The following is a 15,699-nucleotide window of genomic DNA, read 5'->3' as shown; positions in this document are numbered from 1 at the left end:
CTCAGTGCCACATCCAGGCTCTTTGGAAAGATCTCCAGACACGGAGAATCCACTACTTCCCTGGGCAGCCCATTCCAATGCCTGATCACCCTCTCCAGAAAGAAATTCTTTCTCATCTCCAACCTAAACCTCCCCTGGCACAACTTGAGACCTTTTGTGCCCTCTTGTCTTGCTGAGAGTTGCCTGGGAAAAGAGCCCAACCCCCCCCTGGCTCCAACCTCCTTTCAGGGAGTTGGAGAGAGTGATGAGGTCTCCCCTGAGCCTCCTCTTCTCCAGCCTCAACACCCCCAGCTCCCTCAGCCCTTCCTCACAGCACTTGTGCTGGATCCCTTCACAGCCTCCTTGCTCTTCTCTGGACCTGCTCCAGCACCTCAAGCTCCTTCCTGAACTTCCTGAGGGGCCCAGAACTGGACACAGGACTCAAGCTGTGGCCTCCCCAGAGCTGAGCACAGGGGCAGAATCCCTTCCCTGGACCTGCTGGCCACGCTGTTCCTGAGCCAGCCCAGGATGCCATTGGCCTTCTTGGCCACCTGGGCACACTGCTGGCTCATGGTCACCTTCCTGGCAATCCAGACTCCCAGGTCCCTCTCTGTCTGGCTGCTCTCCAACCACTCTGTGCCCAGCCTGAGTTACAGCTGGTAGAAAGTGATAGCAGGTTTGGTTTTTTCTGGAGAAGGGAATCAAATTTAGTCTTGTTTAATAAATGAATGTGTTTGGGTTCAGTGTTTCTGTGAGTGCATTTTCATTTTATGATGTTATTTCTGGTTTCTCCACCTTGATTCTTACAAACAGGAAACAAATGGTTTACTGCCAGGACTTGTCAAAGAGATTTTTCTTTGGAGGGAAAAAATAATAATAATTAAAAAAAAAAAACAGGAAAATCCCATGTGAAAAGAATGGTTTTGAGGTTCCATTTATTTGTGCTAGGTGCAAGAATTTTTAAACCTGTTCCTAAGTGAGTGATGCCCATTGACCTGGGAAATGAAACCAAAAGGTTTTGTACTCAACATCCACATTTTAGTTGCAGAGCAGTTAGAACAAATAGTTTGGATAGTTGAAAAGCTGAAATCTTAGGTGTGGAAGACCCTACAGAACTAAAAATACAAACCATTAAATATGCTTTAATGCAAACATTATCTCTCCTCACCATCCTGTCCTTGAAGAACAGGTCCTTTCTTCCAGGTTTCTTTTCAGGTCAGTGACTTTCTGGGTTGCTGCAAACGTGGTGTAGTCCCCCTGGCTCTCACCTGACCCCATCCCTCTCTTTTTAAAGCCCCACACCACAATAAGACAAACCAGAGAGCTAAACCAAATCCCATCTGTCCCAGCTGGGCAGGAAAAGGTCCCAGAGCAGCTGGGACATCTGTCTGAGGAATGGGCATCTCCTGACACTGGAAATACTTTACCAGGAGAGCCTGGAAAATCCAAAGCATTAAAAGTTAATCTAAATAATATTTTTTTTTTTCCTAACTACCAGGTAACACCTTCCCATTCTTTAAGGTACACAGGGAGAGATGCTTTTAGAAATACTTTATATTATATAGAAGAATTTCTGCTTTTAGAAAATTTCACTTTTTTTTTCTGTGTTTATTCTTATGTCCTTCCCATGAGACAGCACAAAGCAATGATCCCTGTTTTCCAGGTTTAGTAGAAATAATGCCTGGTTTACCAGAACTGGGTGGGTTTAGATGATGCTCTGAAGGAAAATGAGAAAGGACTTGGAGAGCAGGACAGGTCTGAGTCCATGGCCTCTGCCAGCAAGGTCTGAGATGGCCACACCAAGCTCTGCAGTGGGAAAATTCCTCACCCTAGGGACAGCCAGACCTTGGAATGGTCTCCCAGGGGAAGGGGGGGATTCCCCCACTTTGGGAAGTTTGAAGTCTCAGCTCCACGGGGTGCTGGGACATCTCAGCTCAACAATAACATGAGAATAAGATGGGAAGGGTTGGACCAGGTGGTCCTTGAGAATCCTGAGGTTCTATGAGTCTGTGACCTTGTGCTCCAGCTTGCATGTTCTGGCTGTACCTTGTCATGTCAGTGAACAGGAGCAGCAGGCTGGGATGTCCCGATGTCAGATGTCTGGTGACAGATGTCCTGGTGTCACCTTCCATGGCCAGGGACAGGCACGTGGAATATTTGGACAAGGATTTGTTTCTCTTTTCAGAATGCCAGATGTGGTTGTAGCATCAGGGACAAGAAGATGTGAATAAACAAGATGTTTCCTCAGTGTAACAGCATTGGTTTCTTTTTTTGTTTCCTTTCCAGGAAGAAGGCATCGTGAAGGAAATAGACATCAGCCACCATGTAAAGGAAGGCTTTGAAAAAGCAGATCCTTCTCAGTTCGAGCTGCTGAAAGTGCTGGGACAAGGCTCATATGGAAAGGTAACTTTTAATGCCCTCTGGTCACCTAGAACAGCACTGGGAATGCCGTGTCCTTCCTCTGGGATCATTTATCTGAGTATCAGTGGAAAGGCAGAGGAGCAAACCCAACCCCTCTCTGCCTTGTAAAGTCTTCGAGCTGGAGTCCTCTCTATAAACTCAGAAACTGCTTCTGGCTCTGGACCTGGGCAGATGAGCCCTGGGAAACATCCCTGCCAGTGCAGTCAGGCAGAATGGGCAGTTTGCAGAGTCAGGAAAGTTCAGAAATGGTTCTCTGGCTCTCTGGTTGTGCATTGCCTGCCCCAGGTGCCTTTTAGCTTCAGGCATCCTGTAGGGACAATGCTTGATTCCTGCCACCACTTCCCAAAAGGAGCTGTGACTCCTGGGATGTGCTCCCCCTGGCTCATTGGGTTCAGTGTTTCTGTGAATGCATTTTCATTTTATGATGTTATTTCTCGTTTCTCCACCTTGGTTTTTACAAATGGGAAGCAAATGTTATACTGCCAGGACTTGTCAAAGAGACTTTTCTTTGGAGGGAAAATAATAATAATAGTAATATTAATAATAACAGGAAAATCTCATGTGAAAAGAATGGTTTTGAGGATCAGAGCACATGTGGGCATCAGACCTGTCTGAAGCCTCCCCCAAATCACCTTCCCCAGCCTGCAGAAAAGAGCAGAGAGAGCAAGAGGGACAGGGGCAGAGGGATCTGCTCTCTGTGCTCATGCAACCCCCTGAATTTTCATCACTTTGGTGTTTGAGCTGCTGGTTTAAACCCAGGAGGCTCTGAGGATGCAAACCAGCTTGGAAGTCTGCAGCCTAAATCATTTCTTGCAGAATTAGGGAAGGTTCCTTTAGGGGGGAAGGGGTGCTCTGCCTGCTCCTGGGAGCCAGAGGACTTGCTGAGCTCTGTGCTGGGGTTTGGGTGGTACAGACATTGCTCTGGCTGAGGGAATTTGGCTCCTCCAGGTCTTAAAAACCTGAGGGATTTGCAAAACTAACATTGAAAACTAAACATTGAAACTAAATTGGAAGTCCTGGCCAGGCTGTGCTGGCAAACCTGAATACAGCACCTAAAGGCAGCAGGCAGGTGAGAGCCCTCCAGGGCTGCTTGGTGGCTTCCAGAAGAATAAAACTTTGCTTTTCAGCCTCATCAGGAGAATGACATCATTCTGCAATACAAATGCATTGTCATTTGTCTGTTTCCTATTTGGTTATTTTGGTGGAACCAGCACAGAGTGTTCTGGACTCCTCTGCTTTGGGGGGATGCAGACAAGGCCCCTGCCCAGGGACTGGGACCAGAACTGGAGAGTTCTGCTCAGCACAGCAAGGTTACTGCAAGCTTTGCAGATTTCCAGAAGTGCAGTCTGATAGTTCTGGAGCTGCTGAGAGCTGTGCTATGTGCAGCACAGCTTAAAAATCATTATCTTAGGGGGTTGCATTATTTTTTATAAAGATCCCATAAGCATTTTTACAGAATACCAATAATACAGCTGGAAAATCCAGGGTTTGGGCAAGCTTGGTTTTGAGTTTCAACTTAATACAAAAGCTCCCCACTTGGACTGGATAGAAAATATCCCAATTTTTCTCTGTCTAGCCAGACTTCTAAATGAGTTGTCTTCATGTCCATGCTCAAGCTGATCTAAATTTATCACAAATATTAATGGAAAGCACTCAGGAAAGTTTTGTGTGTCCCTGTGGCATCCAGCTGCAAGGATTCCTGGCTGCAGGGCTGAGCAGGGAAAGAGGGATGGGAAGCAGGGATGGGAAGGAGGGATGGGAAGCAGAGATGGGAAGCAGAGATGGGAAGGAGAATGGGAAGCAGAGATGGGAAGGAGGGATGGGAAGCAGGGATGGGAAGGAGGGATGGGAAGGAGGGATGGGAAGGAGGATGGGAAGAAAGGATGGGAAGGAGGATGGGAAGGAGGGATGGGAAGCAGAGATGGGAAGCAGGGATAGGAAGCAGGGATGGGAAGGAGAATGGGAAGAAAGGATGGGAAGGAGGATGGGAAGCAGGGATGGGAAGCAGGGATGGGAAGGAGGATGGGAATGAGGGATGGGAATGAGGGATGGGAAGGAGGATGGGAATGAGGGATGGGAATGAGGGATGGGAAGCAGGGATGGGAAGGAGGATGGGAAGAAGAATGGAAAGAAAGGATGGGAAGGAGGATGGGAAGCAGGGATGGGAAGGAGGATGGGAATGAGGGATGGGAATGAGGGATGGGAAGGAGGATGGGAAGGAGGATGGGAATGAGGGATGGGAAGCAGGGATGGGAAGCAGGGATGGGAAGGAGAATGGGAAGGAGGGATGGGAAGCAGGGATGGGAAGCAGGGATGGGAAGCAGGGATGGGAAGGAGGGATGGGAAGCAGGGATGGGAAGGAGGGATGGGAAGGAGGATAGGAAGCAGGGATGGGAAGCAGCATTAGGGGCACTGAGCCCTTCCCCTGGGAACATCTGGATAAGGAAATTCCCACCCCAAACCTGTCAGGTCATCCTGGAAATGTTGGGGCTGGGATGCTGTACAGGTAGAAGAGCCTGCAGAAGGTGTTCAGAGAGAATTTAGCTTTTTCTTTCCATTTTTGGTTTCTCTAGCTATCAGAAGTTGCTCCCTTCCCTCACAGGATGTTTGATGAAATAAGCATCTGTTTCCACATTGTGGGGTTTTTTCCTCAGGAGGGGAAAAAGTGTTCTAGAAGCAGACTGCCTCCTTACTTGTTTTATTTGGGGGGTTTTGGTTTTTTCTGGCTTGGATGGAGGCAGTTTGCAAACTTCATGGGACCTGAACAAGCAGTGAATAAACCATTGCACCATTTCTTCACTGGTGTCATAATTCCATCACTGGAATCATTGCTCCCCTTTGCTGGTGTACCCACTGACAGGGGGTGGCTGGGGGGTTGTGTTTATTTCTGCATTTGGCTGAAATTTAAAAAAAAAAAAAGACATCCTTGCCTGGTGTTTCTGCCCTCAGCAGCTGGAGTCAGCCCTGCCAATCAGCTAAAAGATTCATTTGCTTTATTTTCAATTATTAAAACTCTGAAAGACTAACAAAGACCAAACCAAATTGCTGAGCCTTTGTTTATTGCCCCTCCAGAGCTCAGATGCACTCAGGGGCTGGTGAGAAATTGTTGGCCTGGAGTAAAAAAACAAATAAAAATATCATTTCAGCTCCAACTTGATTTTATTTCAATGCCCATTTTACCTTGGTGGTCAGAAGATGTGGCAGAGGAGACTGTGTAATAATTATTAATTATTAATGCCCGGGCCCAGAGAGTGGTGCTGAACGGGGCTGCATCAAAATGGCGGCTGTGGTGTCCCCCAGGGATCAGTGTTGGGCCCAGTGCTGTTTAATATCTTTATCGACGACTTAGACGAAGGGATTGAGTCCATCATCAGCAAGTTTGCAGATGACACCAAGCTGGGAGGAAGTGTGGACCAACTCGAAGGCAGGAGGGCTCTGCAGAGGGACCTGGACAGACTGGAGAGTTGGGATGATCCCAACGGGATGAGGTTCAACATTCCAAGTGCCGGGTCCTGCACTTTGGCCACAACAACCCCATGGGGAGCTCCAGGCTGGGCACAGAGTGGTTGGAGAGCAGCCAGACAGAGAGGGACCTGGGAGTCTGGATTGCCAGGAAGGTGACCATGAGCCAGCAGTGTGCCCAGGTGGCCAAGAAGGCCAATGGCATCCTGGGCTGGCTCAGGAACAGCGTGGCCAGCAGGTCCAGGGAGGTGATTCTTCCCCTGTACTCAGCTCTGGGGAGGCCACACCTCGAGTCCTGTGTCCAGTTCTGGGCCCCTCAGTTTAAGAAGGATGTAGAGGTCCTGGAGCAGGTCCAAAGGAGGCAACCAGGTTGGTGAAGGGACTCGAGCACAGGCCCTATGAGGAGAGGCTGAGGGAGCTGGGGCTGTTCAGCCTGGAGAAGAGGAGGCTCAGGGGAGACCTCATTGCTGTCTACAACTCCCTGAAAGGAGGCTGTAGCGAGGTGGGAACTGGACTCTTTTCACAGACGACCTTCAACAAGACAAGAGGACACAGTCTTAAGTTGTGCCAGGGGAGGTTTAGGTTAGATATTAGAAAGAATTTCTTCACGGAGAGGGTGATCAGGCTATGGAATGGACTGCCCGGTGAGGTGGGAGATTCTCCGTCCCTGGAGACATTTAAAAAAAGACTGGATGTGGCACTCAGTGCCATGGTCTAGCAACTGCTCCGGTGGGTCAAGGGTTGGACTAGATGATCTCTGAGGTCCCTTCCAACCCGGCTAATTCTATGATTCTATGATTCTATGATTCTATGATTCTAATAACCCAGGTGTTAATCAAAGCAGTCCTGCCTGTTACTGATGCACAGACTTCCAGCTGCATGAGCATTTTGCTAGGCTTTAGGCAAGTCCCCAGCATGACTACACCATCAGTGACACCAAACTGGTTTTTCTCCTTCCTTGAACTGGTGGCAGTGATTTTAAGACCCTGCACATCCCTCAGCACAAACGAGACACAACTTCTTCTCCATGCCAAGCTGGCTGGAAGGTGGAGAGCTGTGCACACACTGGGTTTGTCTGGTCACCCATCCTTAGCTGTCTAAGGGCAATTATTAATGCTGAGCATATTTAAAAGGCTGAAAACTGAAGATTCCCAGAGCTAGCTCAACTAATTGCAGGTGAAATAGATACCAGGTGCTTTCAGGCAGTAATTTTTGTTGGATTTCCTGAACTGTAGTACCTATTCTTCCATCAAATCCAGCAGTTTGTAACCTGGAGCTCTCTCCTCTGCTTTTTGCAGGTATTTCTGGTGAGGAAGGTGAAGGGGTCTGATGCAGGTCAGCTCTATGCCATGAAGGTACTAAAGAAGGCAACTCTGAAAGGTAAGGCTGCTGGGGCTCTTTCCAATTGATTTTGGGGGTTTTTTCCTTGCCCTGGTGCTGCCTCAGGGGGTGTAAGTGTGCTCAGCTCTGTCTCTGCCTGCTTGGAGCTGGTGCTCTAAATAAAAAAAAAACCACACAGAAAAAGTGTTACCTGGAGCAGGAAAACAAAGCTGGGGGGTTTCCCAGCTGCCTGCTCTCTCCTTGGTGTTATCTGTAGGATTTCTGTGGGGCTTGGGATCACTTGTATGGCAGTGGCTGCAGCTTTGTGGTGCTGAAGCAGCCAGCAAGGATTTTGGGGAAGATTTCTCCTGGGCAGAAAGCTCCTCCAGCTCCTGCTGCTCCCTCTGCACTCCTGTGAAGCCAGGGGAAGGGATTTCCAAGTGTGAGGCTGGTTTCCAGCTCTGAGGTTGTTGGGATCACGGAGTTTCCTTGCTCTGAGCAGTCAGGGCATGGCCTGTGGTAGCCTGGGGACAACTGAGTGATGGTGCAAATGAGTGATGGTGCAAATGAGTGATGGTGCAAATAACTGATGGTGCAAATGAGTGATGGTGTCAAGGACTGACTGATGGTACAACTGACTGATGGTGCCATTGATGGTGCAAATGACTCTGATGGTGCAAATGACTGATTGATGGTGCAAATGACTGATGGTGCAAATGAGTGATGGTGCAAATGACTCTGATGGTGCAAATGACTCTAATGGTGCAAATGAGTGATGGTGCAAATGACTGATTGATGGTGCAAATGACTGATTGATTGTGCAAATGACTCTGATGGTGCAAATGAGTGATGGTGCAAATGAGTGATGGTGCAAATGACTGATTGTGCAAATGACTCTGATGGTGCAAATGGCTGATGGTGCAAATAACTCTAATGGGGCCAATGAGTGATGGTGCAACTGACTGCTGGTGCAAATGACTGATTGATGGTGCAAATGACTCTGATGGTGCAAATGGCTGATGGTGCAAATGACTCTAATGGGGCCAATGAGTGATGGTGCCCAGTCAGTCTCCCAAGCACAGCAGTGAAATCTAGAATTACATTTTTTCTAGAAAAAAAGGTGTTTGACTGAGGTGGAGCCCGTGCAGCAGAGCAGCAGCCACAGTGCAAGCTGCAGTCCCCTGCACCAGGCTGATTTCTTACCCATTATTTAACTTTTGTGCCCAGCTGGGTGCTCAGCTCTGTCCTGTGCTGAGGCTACAGCTGCCTGACCCAGCCAGAGCTCCCCTCATTACCTCCTCCTGTTTGTATTGCTTTCTTGCCTTTTATTTTGATAAATAATTCTTCCCTGTCCTGCTTGTTTATGTCCTTTAAACATTGATCTGCTCTCCCCTCTGCACAGTTTATCTTCAGCCCTTGGCAGCTGCCCAGTGACAGAGGGGAAAAAGAATTTTTCCTCTGCAGTGAGGTCTTCTCGGGGAGTCCAGACAGCTCTGAGTATTTTCAGAACTGTACACAGGGAATGAGACGTGGCTGGAGAGTCCCTGTTCATGTCAACAGCATTTTTATTCCTCTGGCTCTTTTAGGGCCATGATTTCACCCTCTGTGCTGAAGCCATCTCTGCCACGAGGCTCCCTGCACGGTGAAAAATAACTGGCAATTTATTTTTTTTTTAATTTTTTTTTTTTTTTTGAGCACTCTGAGACTCCCCTGGTGGGAGCAAACACTGCATCAGCTGTTCTGATTTATTTATTTCCTTCCTGGCTGCATGGCCAAGGCTCTGCTGGTGATGCCACCAGAGCAGGCTTTCCCTGGGCTCTCATTTAGGTAGGAAAAGACCTTGCCTTGACTCAACACCCTCCCTGGGGCTGGGGCTGGAGGTTTTTGTAGTGACAGACAGGCAGCTGCTGGTTTGTTTGTTGTGAGGCCAGCACAGCAAGGCAGCTGCATGGAGCCTGTCTGTGCAGCTTTGGGTTGCCCAAGGGCTGGCATGGAGCTCTGTGTGTTCCCTGAAACACCTGAGAAATCATAGAATCATCACAGAATCCTAGAACTGGCTGGGTTGGAAGGGACCTCAGAGCTCATCAAGTCCAACCCTTGATCCACTCCCGCTGCAGTTCCCAGCCCATGGCACTCAGTGCCACATCCAGGCTCTTTGGAAAGATCTCCAGACACGGAGAATCCACTACTTCCCTGGGCAGCCCATTCCATGCCTGATCACCCTCTCCAGAAAGAAATTCTTTCTCATCTCCAACCTAAACCTCCCCTGGCACAACTTGAGACCTTTTGTGCCCTCTTGTCTTGCTGAGAGTTGCCTGGGAAAAGAGCCCAACCCCCCCCTGGCTCCAACCTCCTTTCAGGGAGTTGGAGAGAGTGATGAGGTCTCCCCTGAGCCTCCTCTTCTCCAGCCTCAACACCCCCAGCTCCCTCAGCCCTTCCTCACAGCACTTGTGCTGGATCCCTTCACAGCTCCTTGCTCTTCTCTGGACCTGCTCCAGCACCTCAAGCTCCTTCCTGAACTTCCTGAGGGGCCCAGAACTGGACACAGGACTCAAGCTGTGGCCTCCCCAGAGCTGAGCACAGGGGCAGAATCCCTTCCCTGGACCTGCTGGCCACGCTGTTCCTGAGCCAGCCCAGGATGCCATTGGCCTTCTTGGCCACCTGGGCACACTGCTGGCTCATGGTCACCTTCCTGTCAATCCAGACTCCCAGGTCCCATTCTGCCTGGCTGCTCTCCAACCACTCTGTGCCCAGCCTGGAGCTCCCCATGGGGTTGTTGTGGCCAAAGTGCAGGACCCGGCACTTGGAATGTTGAACCTCATCCCGTTGGGATCATCCCAACTCTCCAGTCTGTCCAGGTCCCTCTGCAGAGCCCTCCTGCCTTCCAGCTGATCCACACTCCCCCCAGCTTAGTGTCATCTGTGAGATTGCTGATGATGGACTCAATCCCCTCATCTAAATCATCAATAAAGATATTAAACAGAACTGGGCCCAACACTGATCCCTGGGGGACACCACTAGTGACCGGTTGCCAACTGCAGCCCCGTTCAGCACCACCAAATCTCTGCTTTGCCTGCAAACAGGATTTTAGCTGCCCCAGGGATTCCAACCTCCCAAATCAAGGGGGAGGTCTCAAGATGCTAAACCACAACCCCAGGGTCACCTGAGATACCTGAGGCTCCCATATCCAAACCAGGATGCTCCTGGAGAACACCTTGTCAGAGGCTGCCAGTGTCTGCACAGCCAAGCAGCCTCCTGGGAGAAGTGTTTAGAGGGAGAAGCTCAGCCCAGAGCTGGGGAATAGCAACGTTTCCTTCATTCCCCATCACCAGCCCAGCCAAACCCTCCTGAGAAACTCATCCCTCTGCCCAGCCACAGCCTCCCCCAGCACAGCTCAGCTGGCCCAGTTCCTCTCCAGTTTAGACAGAACCATTTTTTGGATGGTTACCCTCCACCTGGAAGACACAGGGCTGAGGGTTTGGGTTTCAATATCCTGTTTTTCCTGAAGCCCCCATAAATCTTTGTTACTGTCTCAGTGTGCATCAGGGCTGCCAAAGGAGTCTGTGCACCTTTCCTGGTAGAATTCCTGGCCACAGGAATGGGGCTGGAATGTCACTTGGAAAAACATTGTTAGTGAGCATTTCATCAGAACACTCTGGTCTGCTTTATGTTATTCTTAAAATTATTTTTTAGTGTTTCTGTTATAATTAGTTTGTAGAGAAACAAGATAAACCAGGTGCCTCGAGTTGGCAAAGAGTTAGGGCACAGTGCCCTAACTGTGCCTGGTTAGGGCAGGCCCCCTATTACCATGGGGCCAATAAAGGTGGGACACACACCCACAGAGAGAAGCTCACTCTTGTGCAAGGCATGGAGAGGCCAGCAGCTCGTGGAGCCTCAGGAGCAAGAAGGGCTCCTCCTGCTACATCTGGTGGAGAATGCAGGCAACATACAGACGTCTAAAGAAGCAGCAGTGTGAGGAGCTGGCAACAGGAACGTTCTCCCTGATTTGAAAAAGTGCCTGGGCTAACACTCTCCCTGAAAGGTCTGACCTGCAAGCTCTTTGGATTGGAAACCCCTGAGCAGAGGGAAGCCAAGATAAGGATTCTCTCTTTGGAAACCCCTGAGCAGAGGGAAGGAAGCCAGGAGGATGGAATCCCATGAGGAAGGGTTAAAACCCGTGTATGGAATCCCATGAGGAAGGGTTAAATCCCGTAATCCCATGAGGAACCAGAAACCCATGAGGAACCAGCAAGCTGTTTGGAAACCCCTGAGCAGAGGGAAGCCAAGATAAGGATTCTCTCTTTGGAAACCCCTGAGCAAAGGAAAGCCAAGATAAGAATTCTCTCTTTGGAAACCCCTGAGCAGAGGGAAGCCAAGATAAGAATTCTCTCTTTGGAAACCCCTGAGCAGAGGGAAGCCAAGAGAAGAGCAGATACAGGAGGGAAAGGAACAACTCAAGTCGGGAAGGCAGAGACTTTGTGAAAGTATATGTTTGTATGTTTGTAAGCTAGGGTTAAATCCCGTAAGCTCTAAGTGTATGTTTGTTGTGTCTGTAATCGGTGTTAAATGTTTGTAAAAATTTTGTAAAAAAAAAAAAATGGGGGAAATGTAGAGAAACAAGATAAACCAGGTGCCTCGAGCTGCCAAAGAGCGGGTGTGAGTCCACCTGTGCCTGGTTAGGGCAGGCCCCCTATTACCAGGGGGCCAATAAAGGTGGGACACACACCCACAGAGAGAAGCTCACTGTGGTGTGAGGTGATGGAGAGACCAGCAGCTCGTGGAGCCTCAGGAGCAAGAAGGGCTCCTCCTGCTACATTAGTTGAAGAAATAATGGATCAAAAATGAAGTTAAAACAGTACTGAAAACATTATTATTTTTTGGCAGTTTAATTTTGGCAAAACTTTCTGAATTTAGGCTTTTTATTCTAACTCAGAATAAAAGCCACAGCAGTACCATCTGTGACAATATCCAAAATTCCAAGTTTGGGGCTTCTGGACAGCAAACATCTGGCAGGATGGGTACAGGCTGTGGCAAAGGGCAGCACCCCAGGATGGGCATCACTGAGGGGAGATGCCCCAGCTCCAATCCTTCCAGGATTTATCACTTAATCTTGTGTAGGTTGTTGGGTTTGTCCATAGACATCCCAATTGGAGCAGGTCTGGAGCCAGGGGGAGAGTTGGGGGTGTTGAGGCTGGAGAAGAGAAGGGAGCAATGGGGAGACCTTAGAGCACCTTCCAGTGCCTGAAGGGATCCAGGAAAGCTGGGGAGGGACTGGGGACAAGGGCCTGGAGGGATGGGATGAGGGGTGATGGCTTTGAACTGAAACAGGGGAGACTGAGGGTGGACATGGGGGAGAAATTGTTGGGGGTTATGCTGGTGAGCTCTTGGTCCAAGGAGCTTTTGGTTGCCCCGTCCCTGGCAGTGTCTCAGCCCAGCTTGGATTGGCATAAAGCCAACTGTACCATAACTGTCTGAAGCAACTTTTAAAAAGTCTTTTTTTAAAATATTTTTCTTGCTTCTGTCACACAACAATTCACCTCTGTGCACAATGACATTGTGATATTTTTAACTGGCCTTTTAAAAAATTATTATTATTATTGGATTCTGTTTGTTTGGGTGCTTTCTCAGAAGCTTAACATCCTTTTCAATAAATCACTTCCAGAGGCTGCTCCTCAGGGAGATCTCAGAAATGCTGCCACAGGTGTGCACAAGGTTGACCTGGTGAGCTCTGGGGCTGGGATGTTCTGGTGAATCTCAAAGGAGAAGGAGTTGGGGTTTTTTTGGTGTGATTTTCATTTTTTCATGACCATTCTCTCCTGCAAAGCAGAATCACCTTCCTGTTGTGTGCAGCTGTGTGGTCCTTGCAGGCAGGATGCTCCCTGCAGCACCAACTTGCATCCCCCTCCTCCCTGCACTGATTTCCTCAGGTTTTGCTTTTTTTTTTCCTCTTCTTCCCTTGCAGTTCGGGATCGGGTCCGGTCCAAAATGGAGAGAGACATTTTGGCAGAAGTGAATCACCCCTTCATAGTCAAGCTGCATTATGGTAATGAGAAGGAAGTGTAATCCAGCTTTGTTCCCCTCAGGACCTTGTGTTCTCCATCCCCCCAACCCAAACCCAGCTCCCCCAGAGCCCGAGGTGGTGGGACAGGAGCTGGGGATGCTGGAGGGAGAGCCAGAGCACCTGAATTCCAGTTCTTTGGAATGATCAGGATGTGGGATGTGTGCTGGGGGTGCCTCCTTCTGCCTCCCCAGCCCCTCAGCACCCCCATTATTCCTCCTAAAGCTCTTCTGGGAGAGCTGGGCCAGCTCCTCCCTGAGCTCTGGGTGACCCCAGGTACTGGTGTGATGGGGAGCAGTGTTATTCCAGGGGTACATCAGTGCTGCATCCCCTTCTCTCAGCTGGGAACATCTTTTTTTTCCCATATCCTGAGCTTATTTCTGTAGAGAAATTGATTCTTTCTGCTCCCAGAGCTCTGAGGGGATGGGGAAGCTCATGGCATGAATGGGACACTGCAACCCAAGCAGATGAATTGTCCTGGAGTCTTTATCTTGATTCCAACTTCCGTCTCCATCCTTTTCCCACGCAGCATTTCAAACAGAGGGAAAGCTCTACCTAATCCTGGATTTCCTGCGAGGAGGGGACCTTTTCACAAGACTCTCCAAAGAGGTAAGCTGAGAGAGCTGAACCTGAGACATGCAAAACCCTCCTGCTTTCCAGAACTCTGGTGAAGGTGGTGGGAATGAAAACCAGCCTTGGGAATCAGTCCTGTTGGACCTGGGTAGTGGAGGTGCCTCCTTCTTGCATTTGTGTGTTCTTAATAATCTTGTTGTACCCCAAGGAGTGCAGCAGGGAGCAGGGGAGCATCCCTTTGGGACAGAACTGCACCACGAGGAAGCTGGAACAGCCCCAGGCTCGTTGTTCACAAAATACATCCTGGATGGGATGAGAAACAGCCTGAGAACCCAATCCTCAATATATTCTGCCCAGGGCAGAGAAGTGATGAGAAATCCCAAGCAGAGGAGGTGAGGGGCTGAGCCCCATGCCAGCACCCACCTAACACACCCTCTGCAAAGATCCAAGAGGGACCTTCCAGCTGCCACCCTGAGGGGTTAGGGAAGGAACTGGAAAAGCTGTAAGAACAGGACTTCCCTTCCATAGCTGCCCAGCTCTTTGCTGGGGTTTTCCCCACCTGAGCTGTGGCTCAGCAAGAGGCTCGGTCAGGGCTCCTGCTTGCCCCACAGCTTGGGAGCCCAGGGATTTGTTTTCTGGGCTTATTTGTTGCTGGGAGGAGGCTTCAGCAGGAGGTTACAGGCACTGCAGGGCCATGGGACTTGGGTCAGCACTCAGGATGTGGCACTGCTTGGTTTGGAAGGGAAGGAAGGGATTCAAGGCAATAAAACCCCTGCCTGTGGGTGCTGAGCCATCAGGACTGCTGAGGGGTGCCTTGTGCTCTTTCAGAACTTCCCATTTACCCCAAAGCTTCTCCCCCTGCAATTTCCTGACTCCCCTGCTTTACTCCAGCCAGAGAATGAGACTCCTTCACTTGCCAGTCCCTTTATCTGCTCCTTTTTCCCCAGTGAATCTTGGCTACCCCTCCCTTGGGGCTGCTCAGGGGCAGGGATGCAGGGGAAGGTTAGGGTTGGGGTGTTAGGGGGTGTTAGGGGGTGTTAGGGGTTGTCAAGGGGTCTTAGGGGTTGTTAGGGGCTGTTAGGAGAAGGTTAGGGGCTGTTGGGGGCTGTTGGGGGCTGTTGGGGGCTGTTGGGGGCTGTTGGGGGGTGTTGGGGGGTGTTGGGGGGTGTTGGGGGGTGTTGGGGGGTGTTAGGGGTTGTTAGGGGGTGTTAGAGGTTGTTAGGGGAAGGTTAGGGGCTGTTAGGGGCTGTTAGGGGCTGTTAGGGGCTGTTAGGGGCTGTTAGGGGCTGTTAGGGGAAGGTTAGGGGATGTTAGAGGTTGTTAGGGGGAGTTAGGGGGTGTTAGGGGCTGTTAGGGGTTGTTAAGGGTTGTTAGGGGGTGCCAGGGGGTGTTAGGGGTCGTCAGGGGGTGCTAGGGGATGTCAGGGGCTGTTAGGGGTTGTTAAGGGCTGTTAGGGGAAGGTTAGGGGGTGTTAGGGGTTGTTAGGGGCTATTGGGGGGTGTCAGGGGGTGTCAGGGGGTGTTAGGGGGTGTTAGGGGGTGTTAGGAGGTGTTAGGGGTGTTAGGGTTTGCTAGGGGCTGTTAGGGGGTGTTAGGGGTTGTTAGGGGTTGTGGGAACATTTGTGGTGTCTGCAGTTTGTTACTCAGGGCTTTGGGACAGTGGGGTTGGTTTCAGGGCACCTTCTCTCAGATCCCATGCCCCCCCAACATGCAAAGTTTCTCTCTCCCCTGCTCCATCTTCCCGATCCATTTGCCATGCACAAGGCAAACCTGCAGAGATCAGATTTCCCCTGATCCCACTGATCTCATCTCTTGCCTCCAGTATTTGTTTTAAACCTGATGAATAATTTCAGCTTGTTTTGATAACTCATGCAGGTTTTATGTTCA

General features: G+C 49.9%; 1 protein-coding gene across 1 annotated transcript in view; it reads left to right on the top strand.

Annotated features, from left to right (window-relative positions):
- Nucleotides 1-15,699, top strand: part of RPS6KA2 (ribosomal protein S6 kinase A2) — a 118,918-nt gene that overhangs the window by 62,836 nt on the left and 40,383 nt on the right. The window contains exons 2-5 of the mRNA XM_030446676.1: nt 2,266-2,382; nt 7,161-7,242; nt 13,145-13,225; nt 13,770-13,849. Coding sequence (XP_030302536.1) covers nt 2,266-2,382; nt 7,161-7,242; nt 13,145-13,225; nt 13,770-13,849 — 360 coding nt within the window. The remainder of the gene's footprint in view (nt 1-2,265; nt 2,383-7,160; nt 7,243-13,144; nt 13,226-13,769; nt 13,850-15,699) is intronic.

Source organism: Calypte anna, chromosome 3 (assembly GCF_003957555.1).
Source record: "Calypte anna isolate BGI_N300 chromosome 3, bCalAnn1_v1.p, whole genome shotgun sequence".
Lineage (NCBI taxonomy): Eukaryota > Metazoa > Chordata > Aves > Apodiformes > Trochilidae > Calypte > Calypte anna.
The sequence above is the reverse complement of the archived record's forward strand: the minus strand, read 5'-3'. Positions and strand labels throughout refer to the sequence as shown.